The sequence below is a fragment of the Pogoniulus pusillus genome, chromosome 5, assembly GCF_015220805.1.
Source record: "Pogoniulus pusillus isolate bPogPus1 chromosome 5, bPogPus1.pri, whole genome shotgun sequence".
NCBI lineage: Eukaryota > Metazoa > Chordata > Aves > Piciformes > Lybiidae > Pogoniulus > Pogoniulus pusillus.
The window spans coordinates 1,830,599-1,851,528 of record NC_087268.1 but is presented as its reverse complement, the minus strand read 5'-3'; the positions used below and the strand labels follow the sequence as shown (position 1 = coordinate 1,851,528).

General features: G+C 36.6%; 1 protein-coding gene across 1 annotated transcript in view; it reads left to right on the top strand.

The window, feature by feature from the left end:
- PRKX (protein kinase cAMP-dependent X-linked catalytic subunit) overlaps positions 1-20,490 on the top strand; it is a 48,363-nt gene extending 27,873 nt beyond the window's left edge. The window contains exons 3-9 of the mRNA XM_064143022.1: positions 141-404; positions 5,973-6,092; positions 10,456-10,551; positions 15,481-15,538; positions 17,445-17,522; positions 18,711-18,859; positions 19,981-20,490. Coding sequence (XP_063999092.1) covers positions 141-404; positions 5,973-6,092; positions 10,456-10,551; positions 15,481-15,538; positions 17,445-17,522; positions 18,711-18,836 — 742 coding nt within the window. The 3' untranslated portion in view covers positions 18,837-18,859; positions 19,981-20,490. The remainder of the gene's footprint in view (positions 1-140; positions 405-5,972; positions 6,093-10,455; positions 10,552-15,480; positions 15,539-17,444; positions 17,523-18,710; positions 18,860-19,980) is intronic.
- Positions 20,491-20,930: the final 440 nt, after the last annotated feature.

Genomic DNA, 20,930 nt, shown 5'->3' with positions numbered 1-20,930 from the left:
TGGGGTTTTAATATTTGTGGAAGAAGAACCATAAATTTAATTATGTACATAGTTGGGGCGACAAATATATGTAAAATATATATTTACTTCTACAGTAAATCAGAGATAATGTGTTTATTCAATAAAATATTTTATTACAGGTTTTGGACCAACCATGATGAGCGTTTTCTATATATGTTAATGGAATATGTGCCAGGAGGAGAACTTTTTAGTTACCTGCGCAATATGGGGCGTTTCAACAACAGCACAGGACTGTTCTACTCTGCAGAGATTGTTTGTGCAATAGAATACCTGCACTCCAAAGAAATAGTTTACAGAGACTTAAAACCTGAAAATATATTACTAGACAAAGAAGGACATATCAAGCTTACTGATTTTGGATTTGCCAAAAAACTGGTGGATAGGTAAGTATCTTTTTTGCTTTGTTCATGTTAAACAATTGGAAGGAAAAGGTTTTGTTGCTGAGCTCAGCACTGCTTCTAACACTCCATGTGTTCTACATATGACAAATCCTTTAATGTGAAGGAAAGAAGGATTTTTAAATGGCTGTATAGAAACCAGTATTACTCTGTGGGTATAACTAGGAGCAATATTACATATAAGCTACTGTAGGAAAATGTTTTTCTGTGATTAGTTTTGTATATTTGAGTTTTCAGCATTCCTTTTGTAAAGACAGAGTTCAGTGAAGTAATATAACCAAACAACTGTGATTTTTGTATATCAGTATGTTAAATGGCACACTAATTGCTTATACACGTTGAATTGCTAAGTATTTTGTAAATCATGTTTCCTTCTGCTTGTAGGAGATTTTTGAAATAGGGTTATAACGTTTTAAAACTGCCTTCTGTTTTCACTAGCTTGTTGCTAAAACAAAATTGCAGAACCTAGACAGAAACAGTAAGGCCAGATTCAGCAGAAGTGATTTATTCAACTGTAACTTCTACAATACTGCCAGCCTTAGGTCCAAGAGCACAATACATGTTCTTAAAAGGAAACAAGGACTGTCATTTAGATTCAAAAACAGAGAGGAAAAAACTAGCCTTTCATGTCTGAAAGCAGTGTGACAAGGGTTGGTATTACGCTCTTGGGCTACCTCTTGAGGAGCCCATACGTGATTAGTGCATACTAAGTGTTACATAGGTGCTCATCCTCTGCACTCATCTGTTTACCTGTTAGAGGCAGCTTTTACATCAGTTCAGTGTGCATGACAAATTCTACAGATTTGATTTAAAATTAAGGTGGCTCTGAAGGAGCTATGTTTAATGGATTCTTTTATGAAGTAAAAGTCAAGAGACAATTCTGTGTGTTATGGAGGTCATAAAGGATGCTTTCCTATTAGTTGCAAGCTCACAGTAATGAATTACCACAGCACAGAATAATGATTGACAGCTAATAAATACACTGATTCTATTTCTCCTTAAGATCTATAACTGATTTAAAACCCTGGTGTTTTAACAGCAAAAAATTTGGTTGAATTCAGTTTCCACTGGACAAGCAGATAGGTCTACAAATGTTTGCAAGAGCAAAGGCTACTTCTATGTAAGAAACTAGGAAGATATCTTTATAGGACACTTTGATACAAGCTCTTATGGCTTCATTTTTACATGTAGATACTGCCACTTAGTGGTTATTCTTAATTTGAGTTTCTGTTGGTTGAATGCACAACTGAAATAACCTCTTTAACTGAGGTGATAGTTCAAATCAAGAGTACATTTTTCAGTATCAGAGATAAACCTGTAAGAGTAAATTTGTTCCAGTATGTTTTAAGGATGTCAAGATAAGTTAGCACTACTGCTTTTTAGTTTTTTTTTTGCTCCCTGTATTTTGGAGAAGTGGAGCTCACCCATTTGCAATGGATTGGATCACAGGACACTATAGTAGTTTTATATTTCTATTTTTTGTTTACCTACAAATATACAACAGGTAACAAACGCAGAACATAAAAGTTTGAAGACTCAAGGAGTTTAGCAGGTGGAACACAAGTACTTATGCAAGTCTGTTTTGATCGTGTGGTTTTTAAACACATATTATTCTCCTCACTGGCTGCAGTCATTTCCATAACACTTTTTTTGTCAGTGTGTAAATACCCAATTGTCAGTAATTTATCCAGTAGTGCACTCCAGTTGCTTATTTTGTTTCACAGATTATTTGGTCAAAAGTATAGATGTTTTGTCATCTTTGTACATGGCAAACATCCATATGTGATCATTCTGTGTGTGCACGCCAGTTTATATATATACATATATATATAAGTACATACAGTGTATATGAATTACAAAAATGAAAACCACAGGTACTTTGTCATCTAAGCAGCTGTGAGGAAGCCTGATGGCTAGGAGCAATAAATGTGGAGAAGACACGATGTGCAAAATGGTCTGCCGAAGACCTTAAATACAATTTCCTTTTCTTGATAAAGAATACTTTCTGTGAATGGTTCTGTAGCTGTTTAGTTGAGGGTTTTTTGTACATTATTTTCCTTTCTTCCTATTCCCATTTGTAAAATGGTGAAGTGTTCTCTACATCCATTTGCAGTTACAGAGGGAGCTGGGGTTGTTTAGCCTAGAGAAGAGGAAACCCAGGGGGAACATCATTACTGTCTACAACTACCTGAAGGGAGGGTGTAGCCAGGTGGGGGTTGGTCTCTTCTGCCAGACAACCAGCAACAGAACAAGGGGACACAGTCTCAAGTTGTGCCAGGGGAAGTCTAGGCTGGATGTTAGGAGGAAATTATTCCCAGAGAGAGTGATTGGCATTGGAATGGGCTGCCCAGGGAGGTGGTGGAGTCACCGTCCCTGGAGGTGTTGAAGCAAAGCCTGGCTGAGGCACTTAGTGCCATGGACTAGTTGACTGGCTAGGGCTGGGTGCTAGGTTTGGCTGGATGATCTTGGAGGTCTCTTCCAACCTGGGTGATTCTATGATTAACCTGTATGGTAATTGAGGGTCATTTCAGTTACATTCTCAACAGCAAATTATGGGGATCCTCGATGTCTTAGTCCACTGTTAGACTCATTTGTATGTAAATTACCTTGGTAAGGGATGAAAGCCACCAAAGACTGCATCTTTGCTGAATTCCTGCATTGATAGCATTAGCAATTTTGGTGGAGGAAAGCAAATGCTGTGAGGCATTGTCCTGCAAACTGCTGAAATAGCATGTGCCTGCCATGTGTGCTTTGCTTGTAAAGCCCTTCTTTCCAAATACAGTAAAACTGGCAATTCCTTCGTTGGCAGATCTGGCTAAACCAGTATTTAAAAAGAAAAAACAATCACACAATCGATTGTAGAACAATTTAGGACAATTTTATTTTAAAAGACACAATTTTGCTGTTTCATTTATCTCGTTATGATCTAGGTAACTGCTAGATGGCAGCAGCGCATCAAGCAGTGCTGCAGAGAAGTATTTTTTTTTGCAGTGTGATTTGGAAAAAAGAAAGAGATGATTATTTTCTGGCAATAAAAAATATGCTACCCTTTCATGATGAAGACTAAATATGTGTTCTTTAATTAAAATAGTTTCAAAACCCATGGAGCATATGAGTGTGTAATGTAGACACATGGGTTTCAACAGTTTAGCTGGAATAAAGTAGTTTTTGCCATATTAAAATCAACCTTAAAGAAATTAAACTTTGTGCATCATAAATCTTCATTTGAAGTCTTGACTAATTGTACAGCTCTTCTTCCTTGGTCTTAAGTATTTATATGAATCTAAGGCTTACAAAAACAGAGAGAAAAGCCAAAACAAAAATCAACAAAGCAAACAAAACCAAAGCAAATGCACAGCAGAACAAGGCTCTAAAACTCTTGTGTGCTAGTTTGAAGCAGGCTAGAATGTTTTGGTGAGAAGAACTACATTACAGGCTGTAAGAGGAAAACAAGGGTGATGTCTGCTTCCCTCATAGGCTTGCTGAGATGCATAAAAATATAAGTCAGAACATATATAACACACTCGGCACCACTCTCGCTGGGGCTGCTGGCTGAGCTGCATCTTGCATCTCTCTAACCTCACTCCCCATTTTGGGACTAATCCACTTTGCTTCCTAAGCCCCTGGCTGAACCTCCATTCTTCCTTGGGACTGGGGTAAGGTTGAGAGGGGTGGGGGGAAGGTGAAGGGATGGTCGAGAGCCCCTCCTGGGGAGTCAGGTCTCTGGGAGGGCTGTTGTGTTTCTGTATTACCTTTTACCTTGTATATTTCTGTCTAGCACTGTATCTGCTGTAAATATCTGCTTGTGTATTGTGCTAGCTGTAAATATAAGCTGCATTCATATTTCCAGAGTTGGCTGAGTCTAGTCTGGGTGATTTCTAAAATGGAGGGGTCAGGGAACACCCAAACCATCACACTCTGTTTTAAAAAAAAAATCTGCCAACTTGGAAGAATATTTTGTTCTGTTTCTTTTGGTTTTGTTTTAACAGTTTGAGATTCTGTGATGTGCATCTTGAATATCCATTTACAGTTAGGAAAAAGAAGGTTTAGATTTAGAAGAGCAGTGGCAGGGAAAAACTAGGACATGCACTGAGTTAGGTGTTACTTCTGAAGGTGATTGCTGTTCATCTTCATGACTATGTTAGCAGTTTGGAAAAAATTCTTCCTGCACACACACACAAAGAAAAAACAATTAGAGTTTCTTTTGCTGCAAATTAGAAATCATGTGCAGTGGTCATTAATTTTGCACCTATATACTTTTGTCATCTCTTACTGGGACTTCTCTTAAAATGCAACATACTTTTTATTTCTTTTTTCATATTCTATCCTGTTATTTCATTGTCTCTCGGATTGGTTAGCACTTTTTCATCTGCCTTGCTATCACAGAATTGTAATTTTTGGTTTAATGGCTTTTTAATTCATATTCAGACAGCACTCTGTTCTTTAGCCTGTAGGGAAATAAGGCATAATCTACATGGGTAATAGCACAAAGAAGAGTTAATATTTCTGAATGAAATGGTTTCAAAGTATTCTTTGTTTCAAATTATGATTTAATCTTTGTTTACTCACTGATTAGCTTCAGTTTCTTTAATGAATTTATAGAAGTCGACGTATACATTTCTGTTTAGGTGGCAATACAACCTTTTGAATCATAGAATCAACCAGGTTGGAAGAGACCTCCAAGATCATCCAGTCCAACCTAACACCCAGCCCTGGCCAGTCAACTAAACCATGGCACTAAGTGCCTCATCCAGGCTTTGCTTCAACACCTCCAGGGACAGTGACTCCACCACCTCCCTGGGCAGCCCATTCCAATGCCAATCACTCTATCCATGAAGAAAAGCTATGACTAAAAATTCCATATAAGTATATTAAAAATTGTTCTAATATCTCACACTTGCTTAACTACACCTTGTAAATATTTCCAATATTTAAAAATATGAAATGCTTTTTCTTTTTAATGGATACTGTGGAATTAATGACAGGTTGCATTTCAGTACTGTTTGAAAGACATTACTGAAATTGTAGAAGGAATCTTACTTGTGTTTTTAGCTAGTTACTAATTTAAACTGCTGCTTTTTTTTATACATCCCTTTCCTTTTTGGTTTTTCTGAACCATTTTTTTTTCCCTTCTGCTCTAAAAGTTCAATAAACCTGCCATTTGCTGGTCCTGTAAGTAGTCCATGAGCTTTCAAGGTCTGCAGTTTTTATGGGCTGAAAACCAGTTAGTAATTTCAAAGCAACATATACCTTGATGGATGGAGTAGCATAGCAGCAGTCAGGAAGCTCAGTGCACGGATGTTTCCTGCAGCCAAGAAGTTCTGTAATGTCCCTGTATCTCTGTTACAGGAGATTTTGTAGTGTGTCTTTTTCCTCTTGTTCTTACATACAATAACTATGTAAGTATACATTGGATGTTTCCTGTTTGTGTGTGAGTGTTGTTTGGATTTGGGGTTTGTTTGTAGTTACTAGCATTTCAGTTTCACTTCAGTCTGGTTTTGTTGTTTGTTTTGTGAGTTATTTTTTTCTTCTTTTTTTTTTTTTTTTCCCCAGGACATGGACACTGTGTGGGACCCCTGAGTACCTTGCACCAGAAGTTATACAAAGTAAAGGCCATGGAAGAGCTGTGGATTGGTGGGCCCTAGGAATTCTTGTATTTGAGATGCTATCAGGGTAAGTGATAATAGTCACAGTGTCATAGCAATGTTGTGCAATATGGTAATACAGGATTCTCTAGCAGTTCTGTTGACAATATTCTGAACAATAAATTTGGATGCTTTATTTTCTGCCTCTGAAGAAAGGAAACTGTACAAAAGAGCATATATCACTGTTGTGGGGGTGGGCTTTTTGGTATTTGTGTGCTTTGTTGGCTGGTTGATGTTTTGGGGGTTTTGTTTGTTTTGCTTAAGACTTTAAGAGCTACTCTTTTCCTTACCTGTTTTGGAGAATGAGGAGTTTTTATGTATTAAAGGTTTTTACATATAAAATCTTTAAAGTGTAAAGAAGGCTACAGGTTTTCTTTGAAACATCTAATTAATTTCTAGCATAATGAAATGTTATTTTCAGTGCAAGTTTCAGGCTGTTTAGGGGCAAACAGGAAGACTTTTATTAGTACAGCTTGTATTTATGCTAAGCACAGGTTTTTCTTCAAACTAAAGTAAAAGACAGGGAAAAGCTTAAAAGGTCTATCTGAAAATCAGTTTGCTCAAAAACTGCTTTTGATGTTTTCGAGTTTGATAAGCAGTATTGTCACAACATAAAAATTCTAATAGAAACTTTCTGGCATTAATATAATTGTCTGTTACTGTTAAATGTTAGGTAGATGAAAGTAACTGTCCTAATTTGCTGTGACTTCAAAAAAGAAATACTTTTTCCAGTAAAATAGCTAGTTTAGGGAGAATGTGAAATCTTTTTTGTGTACTTCATAAGGCATCTGCATAATTTTCCATTTTTGTCTTGGTTGCATCCTTTGAAGGTACTTGCACAAAAAATGGAAAAAAAAATGGTAATCTGTTTTGCCATTCTTGGGTACCAATGCACACATCAATCTGAAGAAGTCTCAGTATCATCAAACTTTATTCCACTTTGCTGGGGGGAAGAAGAATGGAAGGCAGCAGGTTAGGTGGGAGTGCTGTAGTTTGGTGCTACTTAGGACTTGTAAGGTTCTGGGGGTTGAGGCCTTGAGTGCAGCAGGCATTGTGGTTTGGGCTTGTTGCCTTTAGAAGGGCACGTTATTACACAGGACACACTTTTAGCATTTTTTCAGCTATTTGCTATTGGTGACAGCAGTGCTGTAAAATACTTTTGCTTGCTGACTTAAGATGTGGCTGGATGCTTACTGTAAAAGCTTTTAGCCCAAAAGCAGTCTTACATAAAACTTTATCCCTTGAGTTTCAAAGATTTAAGAAATATAAAATTGTTTGAAGGTGAGTACAACTTGACTTCAAAATGAACTTAACTGCCTGCAATTAAACTACCTAAGACATTTAGTAATTATTTCCTGAAGTTACTCTGAACCTCAAAAGCAACTGAAAAGAATTGGTAGATGTGTGGGTAAGGAAATGATATCTCTAAAACCTAACAAAACCACACTTTCCTGTTCTGCAGTGTCTTATTTCGCTAACTTGCTCTCTAGAGACCCATGGAATTCTAGTTCAGTCCATACTAGGCTTAAGGCAGGGTCCCATTTAGGTTTAAGATAGTAAAATGCAGGAAGGGAAAAGAACAGAGAAAAACAGAGTTGAGAAGAACTCTTTACAGAACAGATTAGTAATATTACATTCATACAGGTAACCTAAACAGGATAAACAAACTGTCAATATAAGGAGTTGAAAGATCTATTTATTTTGAGTAAATATGTTCACTTACAACCTACCATGGCTGAAAATACACTTGTTTAGCATTACATATGTTGGATCATAATTGTACTGTCATCAGATATGTAGCTAACTGCATTTTCTCATTTAGTGAGAGCTTTAGTTTCTCTTTTTTTGCTTTGGTGGTTGTATGTGATCTGCTGGTCTGTCACTGTAGGTGTAATGATTCCTGTCTATGGTTTCATGTTCTCAGACGTCTGTGTTTTCCCTAAAGGTTTTCCAACTTGTTTGGTGCTAAAACTGTTGTCTTTAAGACCTATGTCAGTGCCACTGTTATGCATCAGTTAGCAAAAGGAATGATTTGCAGCTGTTGTCCCATTTACAGAAACATTTCTGTTTTAATCTGTTTTCATTTAGTGGAATAAATGGAGCTTTTTGTGTTAGTATGAAGACAGTCTAAAACTCCAGAGCGTTTTAGCTGATTGATTAGGTGGTTTGCAGTATAGTGTGTGTTGTTGTATCTAAAATCTGTGATACGTTGAAGATTGACAAGTGTTATTAAAGTCAGGTTACTTGATTTGTCCATAAGAAAGCTTTATAGTCTTTCAGAGCTATTCTTATTTTACATGCAGTTCAAATGCACTTTAAGCAGTATTGCTATGAAGTTATTGTGTAGTGAAACATCATAAACAATTCTGAAGAGGTCCAAACGTAGTCGGTTTGGATTTTCAAAGTGAGATATCAAAGAGCAGTTTAAATGCATTTACATTGTGAAAACTTACATATACTTCTTACTCTTCTTGATTTCACATCTTGGTACAGGGCAGAACATTTAAAGTTGTGCCAGGGGTAGTATAGACTAGATATTAGGAGGAAGTTCTTCACAGAGAGTGATTGGCATTGGAATGGGCTGCCCGGGGAGGTGGTGGAGACGCTATCTCTGGAGGTGTTCAAGCAAAGCCTGGATGAAGCTGGTTAGGGCTGGGTGCTAGGTTGGACTGGATGATCTTGGAGATCTCTTCCAACCTGGTTGGTTCTATGATTCTAAGATTGAGGAGAAAAAACCCTGCATTTCATATCAATCTGCTTACTGCAGCTGCCATTTTTTGTGCATAGTTGCAAGTCTCATTCTGTTTGCTGTATGCTTATAGGATAATCTCTTGTGTGGGGGGAAATTTTCTGCACATCAAATATCACTTTTTCCTTGTTCTTTAGTGTCAAAGAAGGGATTTATTAAGAAACAAAAATTTTTTTTTTCCCTGAGATTCTTATATTTTCTTTTTTCCAGCTGAGGCTATTCTGGTTTTCATAGCAACACTAATCTGACTACCTGAACACCACCAAGAAATGTTCTTTTGTCTTCCCTTAACCCAATAGTTTTGTCACACTTTTCTGTGTTCTGAGGTGTTGTTATTTTTTTTACAAACAGCTATACTTAACTATTCTGATGGCATTTGGTTTTGTCTCTGTCTGAATTTTACAAGATTCCAAAGAAGTGCTAATCCACCTGGCCATCAGACAAATAATAAAGACATTAGTTCTTCTGAAAACACTTACATAATGGAAATAATACCTATTTCTTGTTGAAGAATAAGATATTTGAGTAGCATAAAATTATGGAAAGAATGTGAAATGAAGAAATGTTATTTTCACTTTTGATTTCCAGCATTGTATTTGTGTGTGTACACAGGCAGTTCAGTCTCTTATTTACTGTAAAATGCTAGAGAGAGGTGAAAATACATTAAATATTGGACTGTAACAGTAATTGAACATTATGATTATGGTTGATACTAAAAACCTCTTTCTTCTCTATTATTTTACAGAATTGAGATGAGGATAGTAAGAGAGATGCTTTAGTCATGTTACAAAAGTCAAGGTGGAACTGAAATTAGTGAATGAGTTGTTAGTTATTCCATTCCCCTAAAAGAGTTTCCTATGATAACTTCTAAAAAGGCAACTGCCATTCTGAAAACCAGGTTGGCACTTGGGCTCAACCTGTTTATACTAACTGTCCTGATGCATGCATACTCAGTCTTTTGCAGTGATTGGGTTATATATACACTCTAGCACAAGAGAAGACTAATTCCTTGCCATAGCTATTAAGACAAAAAGGAGTCAGTCTGTTAAATTGTGTAGTGTTTTAGTTGTGTCTTGACTTACTGATCATCTTGGAAAGGTTATGAAATAAGTACTTTAACTGTCCACCAAAGACAACTGCACTTTGGAATTTCAGGATTTAAACAGTGTCTTCAAACAGAACATATACTTGAATTCAAGACGTATAACAAACAACAAAACTGGACAGTTTATCACTTTCATACTTCATACAGATGCTGCTAGTGGCCTGCAGGTACAAAGACAAGATCAAAAATAGGAATTCTGTTTTGGAAAGTATACTATTTGGTTTTGTAGTTTAAGGCAAAACAATTTCTACTTAGGCTCAATTTTTGTTTTGTTATTTGTATTCTTTCTATATTAATATAACAAAGGTCTCTTGTAGTACTTCAATTTTAATTCAATACTCAACATGTGTACAAAGATGGTTTTCTTTTTGTTTTACCATAGCAGACAATTTATTCTTCAAGTTAGTATTTGATTCATGATGCCATAATAAAAAGAAAAACAATAATCAGTGATTTCCAGAGGGGATTACTGTAACATAATACTGCATATAAGATTTTTAGGATATTTTTCTCTAACCTCTAAAATTTATTAAACAGGTTTCCTCCATTTTTTGATGACAATCCCTTCGGCATATATCAGAAGATTCTTGCTGGCAAAATAGATTTCCCGAGACATTTGGATTTATATGTAAAGTAAGCCTGTGACTCCCAACACTGTCTTCTTATACTCTAAGCACTTCCTAAGCACTGTTTCTAAAGAATCTTTAGAGAATACCAAATTCTGATTTTTCTGAATCACTGTGTTGAAAGATGTTTAGGATTACGTTTACTCTGGCAGTCTAAGTAAAATTGTGTTCGAGCGGGAGATTCAGCTTTAAGGTAGTATCTGCCTCTCTTGCTTTGCTGCATATTTTGGAATATGAAATGTTTTCTCACCTTGCACAACAGTCATTGGTACCAGGCCAGTGCCTGGAAGAATGAAAAAGGGAAAATATGAAGAGATAATCTGAGGAAAAATTGTAAGGCTCAAATGAACTCTGATTCTTCAGAAGTTCCAGTCTAAGACTGACTACCACTTCTGAAAGCAGGGCTTCAGTTCAATTTGCAGTCTTATACATTCATGTGTGTGATGGTTTGGGTGTTCCCCATCCCCCCACACTTTAGAAATCACCCAGACTAGACTCAGCCAGCTCTGGAAATATGAATGAAGCTTATATTTACAGCTAGCACAATAGACAAGTATGTATTTACAGTCTATACAGATATATACAGAAATATACAAGGTAAAAGGTAATACAGAAACACAACTTCCCTCCCAGAAACCTGAGTCCCCAGGAGGGGCTCTCGACCACCCCTTCACCTTCTCCCTACCCCTTTCAACCTTACCCCAGTCCCAAGGAAGAATTGAGCCAGAGGTTCAGAAGCAAAGCCCAAATGGGGGGTGTGTCAGAGAGATGCAGCTCAGCCACCAGCCCCAGCGAGAGTGACGACGAGAATGTTATCAAATGTCTTTATTTCTTGTTCCTATACTTTTCAGTAAGACTGTGAGTGCAGTAGACATCACCATTGTTTTCCTTTCACAGCCTGTAATCTAGTTCTTCTCACCAAAACATTCTATCCTGCTTCAAACTGGCACAATGTGTAGGTTTGATTCATGGTGTTTTGCAATTGTTACAGGTATATTGCAAATTAACTACTTTTCCTCCCTATTTAGAACTCCCATTATTGAAATAATTATTAGGGAACATTAGAACAAAGGAAGTGCATTTTTAAACATGGAAGTTTCACCTCAGAAACTAAGGTGATTGAGTTAGAACAGGAAGTTATTCTTAGATTACCAGATTACTAATTCAAGGTGTTTCAAATAAGTGACCTTAGAGGAGTCACTTGCTTACAGTCACTACTAAGTAAATAGACAAAGCGTTGTACAGCAAATCTGAGGAAATCTATCTATCATTCTCTGAGGTTCTGTGAATTCTTTTGCAAAAGTAATCATTTGGGGAGTTTGATTTGGGTTTTTTTTTAAGCTGCCATTAAATCCTCAGGTGGACTGATTCAAGCATGCACTGATTAGGTTCTCATGTTTGTCTGTTCTTAACACTTTTCCCTTACCGTCTTGATTCCATTCCCCTTTTGGTGTAGTCTCATTGTCTGATCTTCCTAATCCAGTCTGTCTTGGAAAGAAAAATTAGTATCTTGCAGAGTGTGGTGTGCAATAAAGTCCGAGCACATGACCAGAAGATGAGCAGCTCAGTTTAAGTTGTTAGCGCTAGCAACTCATCTAACATGGTGAAAACACTGAAAAGTAGAGATGCTTCTGTTTTCTCTTGACAGACTGACACTAGAAACCATACTCTCCACAAGACACTTGGTACAATGAAGCTTCCTAGATGCAGCAGTAAACGTGTTGTATGTGCAGGTTTTAGCCTCCAGTCTGGATGTTACTGCTAGTGAATTAGTTGTAGGATGCATTAATCAGCATGGCTGTTGAAACATGTTTCTTCCCTCATCTTTTCTTATCTGTGTGTGCTTGGCATCTTGTTCTCATTACACTCCTGCTGTGAAGGTGCTCTCATGGAAATATAATTTGGGTTTTTATCCTTTTGCACCTTGGTTTCAGTGATCTTATTATTTTGCTTGGCTTCACCTACTTTCTGCAGTAAGTTACTAGTATAATTTGTCTCTCTTGTTCTGGCAACCTTTCCTCCTTATTTTAAATCACAGTATGCAGAATTGGATAGTCTGATATCTCTGCACCAATACCTTGAAGCAGACATGAGGACTTAATCATAGGAAAGGAGTCTGCTTATTGTCTTTCTTGCATCCCATTTGCTTTCTCTCTTTTTCCTTACAGTTGGTATCTCAGCAAAGAGAAAGACAATTTCAGATCCTGACATATAGCTATATCTAAAGTATCAGTGCTATGCAGGCTGTCTGAACTATTAGTACTGTATAATAGCATTAACTCTCAACTCTCAGGCAGCAAAATGATTTCTGAACTCTCAGAAAACTCTTCTGCCTAGAAGTAGTACATAAACTTACTGTCTGATATTTTTCTAACCACCCACCTCCTGCACTTTTTGTCTTCTGAATTTGTGCCCTTTTGGCTGTCCTTCCTGCTGCATGATGTTCTGTGTCTTACTGTGCTGTATAAACTGCTGGTTTACATCAGTGCTGTTCCATGCTGTCCTGAGTTAGCATCTCTTTACATTTCTGTTAACTATGTCCCTTGTCTTAGCCACTTTGCAATTTGATTAGATGTCTTCTCCAAGGCCTTTCTCCTGTATTCATGAGGTCTTTTGATGCATTTGACCCTTAATTCAGATCTCATCCAAGAAACAACTTCTGCCATGATGAAGATAATAAATGAAGCAAGTAGAAATTCCATAATATTTTTTCAGCACAATTTTGTTCCTTCATTTATGATAAAACATAATTATTTATTATGCTCCATCTATTTCTTTGGCCACTAATGAGTTTATAAGTTACTTCTTTATATATTCTTTTTTTCACTTATGCAAGGTTTTCTTTGTATAGACAGTTTTGGAAGATGAAACATAAATAAAACTTCAATGCTACCACAGCTGACAGCAGCATGCAAAGACCTTGATGTAGAATTTTATTCCTGAAATACATACAGCAACATACTGGATTGAATCTAATGCTATCATTTCTGAATTATTCTTTTAGGAACTATGTAATAAGGAAGCATTGAACTGTATTTTGTTTCAATTTAAGGGATATTTGTTTTGCTGAAGACAGAAAATGTATTCATCTTTAGTAACAGCATGTTTTCACTGTGCAAGCTCATCCTTTAACTGTTCTTATGTAAAATGAATTGTGAAGCAAGCCAGGAATGATCCACTGCATGTTTTCTGGCTATACAGAAATAGGAGACTCCATGATTTATCTTTAGCCATATTGGCTGTTATTCTTGTTCTGCCTAATGGCTGGTTATGGTTGTTCTTGTACACTTATCTGTGAGGAATAGTTACCTCTGCAAAGAACTAGAAGATTTCTCTGTGAAAGTGTCTGTAGAAGGAGTCAGTCACATGGTTCAGTTTAATCCAACTATTGATTTTCTGGAATGCTCATGAGAGTTTCTAAAATTGCTTTCTACCTTGACTTCTGTTCTCCATTTGTCTGGAGACTGAATATTTTTCCATGTGAATTTTAGAGCTGTGTTCCTGCCAAATACAACACTCTCCAGTCCACATATTCTTTGTGCATATCGTAGAATCATAGAATGGTTTAGGTTGGAAGGGACCTGAAGGATCATCCAGTTCCAACCTCCTGCCGTAGGCAGGGACACCTCCCACTAGAGCAGGTTGCTCAAGGCCTCATCCAACCTGGCCTTGAACAGCTCCAGGGAGGGAGCATCTATGACCTCTCTGGGCAACCTGTGCCAGTGTCTCACCACCCTCAATGTAAAGAACTTCTTCCTAACATCCAGTTTAAATCTCCTCTCTTCCAATTTAAACCCATTACTCCTTGTCCTGTCATTACAAGACCTTGTAAATAGTCCCTCCTCAGCTTTCCTGTAGGTCCCCTTCAGACACTGGATGACCACTAAAAGGTCTCCTCAAAGCCTTCTCTTCTCCAGGCTGCGGAGATTTTTGTGATTTCAAGGACAGGTGACAGATTCATGTTTTTGTTTGGGGATAGGAGGTGTTACAGTTAGAGATGAAGAGAGGCAGATGTCATCTTTTCTGTTAATAAACTGTTGGGTTTTTTTCAGACCTCCTGCAAAGTTAAAAATTGTAGTTAGCCATCCTTTGTAGATCCTCAGCATTCTATTCAGTGTTGTATCTCTTGCATCTCTTTGAGACAATAGAAAGGATGGCTAAACTTTTGTTCTTTGCATCACTGTTAGTTATGCAATGAGACCACAATGCTATTGCTCTAAAAATAAATAGCAAAAATAATCTTTGGGACAAGAAGTAACTGCTTGTTATCTCAAATAAGGCTAGATTTTTCTCTCAGCTTATAGTTAGCTAACTCAGTACATTGTGATACTCACTTGGATTTATGTTGGCATTTGTTTTGTACTTAGTATTTAAAGTAATTGTTGTTTAGCTTTCTGTGGAACTGCCAGTGACAGGAGAGACTTTTCATTTTCAATGAAGTTAAAGCTTATAGAGGTTACTTGTGTTACGCAGATGACTGATGCTTCCATGGTTTCTCTGAATATTAGGATGACCACAGAATTTAAATGCCAATGTATAAAGCTGATGATGTTGCTTTCTCTGTATTATTAATACATACTAATGTTCTGCCAAATTTTGTGTTATCTGGGCATTCCAGATCTCAAAAATACAACAAAAGATACAGTACTGCTTAGGGGATGGGAGGGAGGAGAGAGAAAAGTTTTGTCCCTTCTTTCCTAAAAGAGTCTAACAGGAGTTTGCAAGAGTTCTGCAAGTTCCTTTACAGAACAGATTATTCCCCTTTTTTTTATCATTTACTCTTTAAGTGTTATGAAATATGAAGGAATTGAATGGGCAAATTATATGCAGTATTAGATAGGCAAATGAACATGTATGTTCACATTCTGCAATACTTGTATGACAATCAAATATCAATTACTTTTGTTTAACATAGACCTTGTTTCCTTTACTGCAGAGACCTCATTAAAAAGCTGCTTGTGGTGGACAGGACAAGACGATTAGGAAATATGAAGGTCAGTATAAAATTTTAGATGTAACAGGAAGCATAGCAAAGGTTGAAAGAATTCTATAGAGAAGATGCAGAAAAGTTCTACTGTGGATTTTTATAGGCATGAAATGGAAGTGTGTTTTCCCACACACTGCTTCAGTTTTGTAATCCTAAATGTGAAGTTTAACTGTGTATTTCAGGAAATCATATTGCTATTTGTCTGGATTCATGCTCCCACACCTCATTCCTCCCCACTGGAAAGAACAAAACAAATCAAAAAAGGAGCTCTACTTGTTTACTGATTAATTTGAGGACTTATATTAGGCCAGAAACATGCCAAATCCTGTATGACAGGATGGGAGCTGATTTGATTCCTTCTGTGGAATTGTTTAATCCTAAAAGGAGTGCTAATCAAATTTGAAGGTTGAAAAATTATCAAACAGACAACGAGCTTTGATCAAGTAGTTTGGTGGTGAGACTGATTAAACATAAATAGTCTTCCACCAAGAAGAATTACTCATCCTGTTCTGAACAGGCTTCTGAAGGCAGTAACTTTCTAGTCTGATGTCTCAGGCAGCATTCCAGTGTACCTCAGAAACACATCTATAGCTGTGATAAGTCAAGGGAGGAGCACAAAGCAATCCTGTGAATTCTGTGAGATATTCTAATGTGGTACTGTTTGTGATGCCTGGAAGATAATAGCTGTACTACAACTTTATTTGATTCTGCAGCTGTGCAGTAGCTCTCTTAGTAGTGCAGTGAGAAGTTAGTGGCAGATGAACTAATTCAGGTACCGTAGCAGGCTAATCAAAGCACTGTACAATTCAGTGTAGGTTAATTTGCTCTTTTACAAAGTAAATTCACCCTGTATTCTTTGACTTACTGCTCTTGCAGTGTGGCACATACCAACACTGGCATGGGTAATCCTTTAGTTCTTTAGAGACAGCTAAAATTTGCATTTCCCTGAGCAAGATTAGAGGCTTGGGACTTTGCACAAACCACAATTTATAGTATACATGAGTGAAGAAGGTAAAAGATACACAGCCATACAGGTTTCTTGAACATATTGATATAACAGTAGATACTAGAACCTCACATTCAAAGTTCCTTTTCAGAGCCTTTTATGGAACAATCTTGGACTGGTAAGAAAAGCTAGAAATGGAAGACTCATTGGGGTTTTATCTAGAATTAGGAAATGAATGTTTTTCATAGCTTTCAGAATTCATTGCAGTGTTGTTTGTTGTCACCTCTTTAAATATCAGTATTGGTGATCCCACTCCATATAACCCTGAAGAAAACAAGTGGAACTGAGTGCTTTGCATTAAAACTGCACTGTAATCAGACCTGAAGCAGTGAACCAACTTTTTTCAGTTTCTTTATGTATATGATTAAAACAGTCAGCCTAGAGAGGAAAAATCATTACAAGATAAAAATAACATGATTTTTTTTAATATTAAAAACTTCTGTGAGCCTCATGTTCTTAGCATTAAGCATCTCTAATATTTGATGGAACTTATTTAAGATACCATCAGTCCTCAATTTGTTTGGGTTTTTTGTTGTTTTGGAGGTTTTATTAATTATTATTATTATTTTACATCCTTGTAAGAATTAGGAAGTATATCTGGATAGAATAATGCTCTAACTTACTGGAGAGAACAGAAGTGACTAAAACTGCAGCAAATGGTTCTATGGGTAATTTCAAACCTATTTTTGATCTTGCACATGTCAGATGAATACTGCTGCTAAATTTCTGGAACTTCCAGGGAAACAATACCATGAATTTACCCTGTAGAATCTTTTAAGTATTATCAACTGAGAAAAGAATATTACAAGCCATTAGTCAGCCTCAATACCACAGTTTCTGTGATGAAATGTGTACTTGGACATACATAAAACATTAAATTCATTTTTTGTCTTTATTTCCTTTGAAGAATGGAGCAGATGATGTGAAAAGACATCGATGGTTCAGGTCTATAGATTGGGATGCTGTACCTCAGAGGAGGCTAAAGGTATACTCTGCTAAATGCAGGATGTCTCAACGAGAAGTCATTGTTCATTGAAGCTGTTCTGTTGAACTTTTGTTGCCTGTGGTGTCTGTGTTCATGTGTGTATATGCACATGCCTTTTTGATATTTTACACTGAAAATTTGTATTAATTCTACTTGCATTTTTATTTACATATGAAATGTCTAATTCTATGTTTGGTTGAATTTGCTTAATTAATACAACATTTGGTGTTCAGGTTTAGGGTTTTGTAAGTAATTCCATTTGTTGTTGTTTAGGCTCATGAGAGGATTGGGGTTTTGTTGTTTGGGATAGTTTGGGGTTGGTTTGTTTTCTTGCTCTGAAGTCTATGGAAGTAGTTTACTCTGGGGTTTAAATTTTTAATGCCAGGTTCAGTTCAGGTAAGTGCTTTAATGAAATGTAAAGCATGTGGGAGTAGGAGGAATAGGAAAGGAATAGAAATCCAGAGGATTCTCTGAGAACAGAAATAGAAGAGATGCTTCTTTTGGCACTGCCAAGTTTCCTTAAAAGGATGCATTTGAATTAAGATGCCTTTACAGATATTCTTGTGAAATGAGTTTTTACAGTGCAGCAATTTCTTCACCAGCTTGTGTTTATTGCTAGCCTAGAAAAAAAACATATGAGGTAATGCACATAAGACATATGTAAGTTAGAAATTTCAGCCTCCTTGAAAGCAAACTATTTATGTGCAAACAAGAGAAGAGGAGGCTTTTTCCCCCCTCCTTCAGTTAGAAAGCAATTCTGGTCAAGACTTAGCTGAAAGGAACCTAATATGTTTACACTCCTTTCTCCTCATAGGTCACAGAAGAGGGGAGGGGTAAGGAAAGGAGAGTGGCAAGTTATTCTGTAATGGCATGTTCTTGGAACCTTAGTTGTAGTAAATTTTTTGCAGTGGTTACCTTTGATCTACAAAGCAGCCAGAAATTGAGTGTTAAATAAAACAGTTCTCTAAGTGTCTTTTAACCACAATATTGAACAGCAGCATAGACAAAGCACTGGAACATGCCAGTGTTGCTGCAAGCTTCTCTCCCTTGTGCCACTTGTTACTGGTAAAAGAGGTAGACTTTTATGATATGTATCCTTTTTGTTTAATCAGTCTTCTTACAGAATGATCGAGAGTAACTCATCCAGGAAGCTGTACTAACATTTTAATTGTGTTTGTTTCTGACTAGCCTCCCATAGTACCAAAAGTATCCAATGATGGGGATACTTCCAATTTTGAAGCTTATCCTGAAGATGACTGGAACAAGATGCCTCCAGTACCCCCTAAAGATCTAGAAATTTTCAAGAACTTCTGAGTGCAACATCTACACTGGACAGGGTATGTCTAAATGCCAGAAGTTCTCTTAAAAAACATTTCAGGATTGTAAGAAATGCCTGCAGAAACTGCATGTTCTGATTCATAACAGTGATACTTCCTTTTACTGTTTGTAAAACCCACATGAATTATGGCAATAAATAGCATTAAGTAAACTGTTAAAGTATTATACCTTAAAGTGTTACAGAATGGTAAAGGTAATTTATCTCACAGACTGTTTTCTGTAGTGAGAGTTACTTACTGTACAAATATTTAAGTCCTTCAGTCTGAAGGACACAGACTGTTTTCTGTAGTGAGAGTTACTGTGCAGATGTTTAAATCCTTCAGTCTGAAGGACACAGACTGTTTTCTGTAGTCAGAGTTACTGTGCAGATGTTTAAATCCTTCAGTCTGAAGGACACAGACTGTTTTCTGTAGTCAGAGTTACTGTGCAGATGTTTAAATCCTTCAGTCTGAAGGACACAGACTGTTTTCTGTAGTGAGAGTTACTGTGCAGATGTTTAAGTCCTTCAGTCTGAAGGACACAGACTGTTTTCTGTAGTGAGAGTTACTGTGCAGATATTTAAGCCCTTCAGTCTGAAGGACACAGACTGTTTTCTGTAGTGAGAGTTACTTACTGTACAGATGTTTAAATCCTTCAGTCTGAAGGACACAGACTGTTTTCTGTAGTGAGAGCTACTGTACAGATGTTTAAATCCTTCAGTCTGAAGGACACAGACTGTTTTCTGTAGTGAGAGTTACTGTACAGATGTTTAAGTCCTTCAGTCTGAAGGACACAGACTGTTTTCTGTAGTGAGAGTTACTGTGCAGATGTTTAAATCCTTCAGTCTGAAGGACACAGACTGTTTTCTGTAGTGAGAGTTACTGTGCAGATGTTTAAATCCTTCAGTCTGAAGGATTTTTTGAGTTTGTGGAAAGAAAATATATAGATTGATTTCATGAATAAAGAATTGCTATTGTTCCTTTTTGCAAGACTTTTATATTGACAGGCAGGCTTCAGTTTAAGGAATAAGATTGTCAGATTAATTCTCTACCTTGGATTCTGTTTCATAAACTCTGATAGCTTGATACTTGTTATTAATTTTGCATGCTCCACATTACTTTTTCATTATGTTTTGTCTTAGAAAATGGAAGAACATCGAAGTGCTGAAAAGTCTGAAGAAAAATGGAGTTGATATATAAATGAAGTCTTTGTGGACAAGAATAATACTGCATTCAGATATGCATATTAGTATATAATAAATATCTAAAGAGTTGGAGGCAGGCAAGAGTAATTTTTTTATATTTGACATTAGCCAAATAAATTGTAATAATGGTAGTCTACCCTGAGGTGGACTCACTAAAATGGTATATTTTGGAATTCTTTTTTTTTTAACTTATCATTTAGTTTCTTGCTCTTCCCAAATCCTTTTGTGTAGTTAACTCATAGACTTAATTTTATAAGTTTATCCTAAACTTGTGTAATTAAAAGCACAAATTAGTATATCTGTATATAATGAATACAGTACAACTAAAGCACAGGAACTGTGCAAAGATGTAAATTTTTTGTATTTTGCAGAGTCTATGATTTTTATTTTTCAATAATGTTTTTCACAAAGGTCTCTAGGAATAAAATTCGTAAAAGGAGAAATGAGTTTTTTCATCGTCTTATAGACATTTTATAGTTCTTTGTAAAAAATTAAAATAATTAAGTTTTTAAAAAGATTTGTACCTAAAATTTCCAATGCCTCACACTTGCAGCTGTAGTACTTGAAAGCAGAAAGACAAGGGCATGTTTTGTTGTTAAGATACACCTTAATGGCTGATTTATGATGTTCTGTTACAGTGATTTCTCTTTAAAAGCCACGATATTGGGTGATTGTATGCTGTCTGAAGTGGGATTACTTACATGAAGACTCTCTGTAACCATGCAATTCAGTGTCTGGTGGTACAAGGTCTCTACTTGGCTCTTAAAGGAGTTGTTCTCTCTCAAACTTGCTGTCTTCTCCACAAGTGAAGCATGAGCCATAACAGATTTTTTTCACTGTTGAAATAATTGTTGTTGAATGCTTGGTACTTTAGAGTTTGAAGGAAG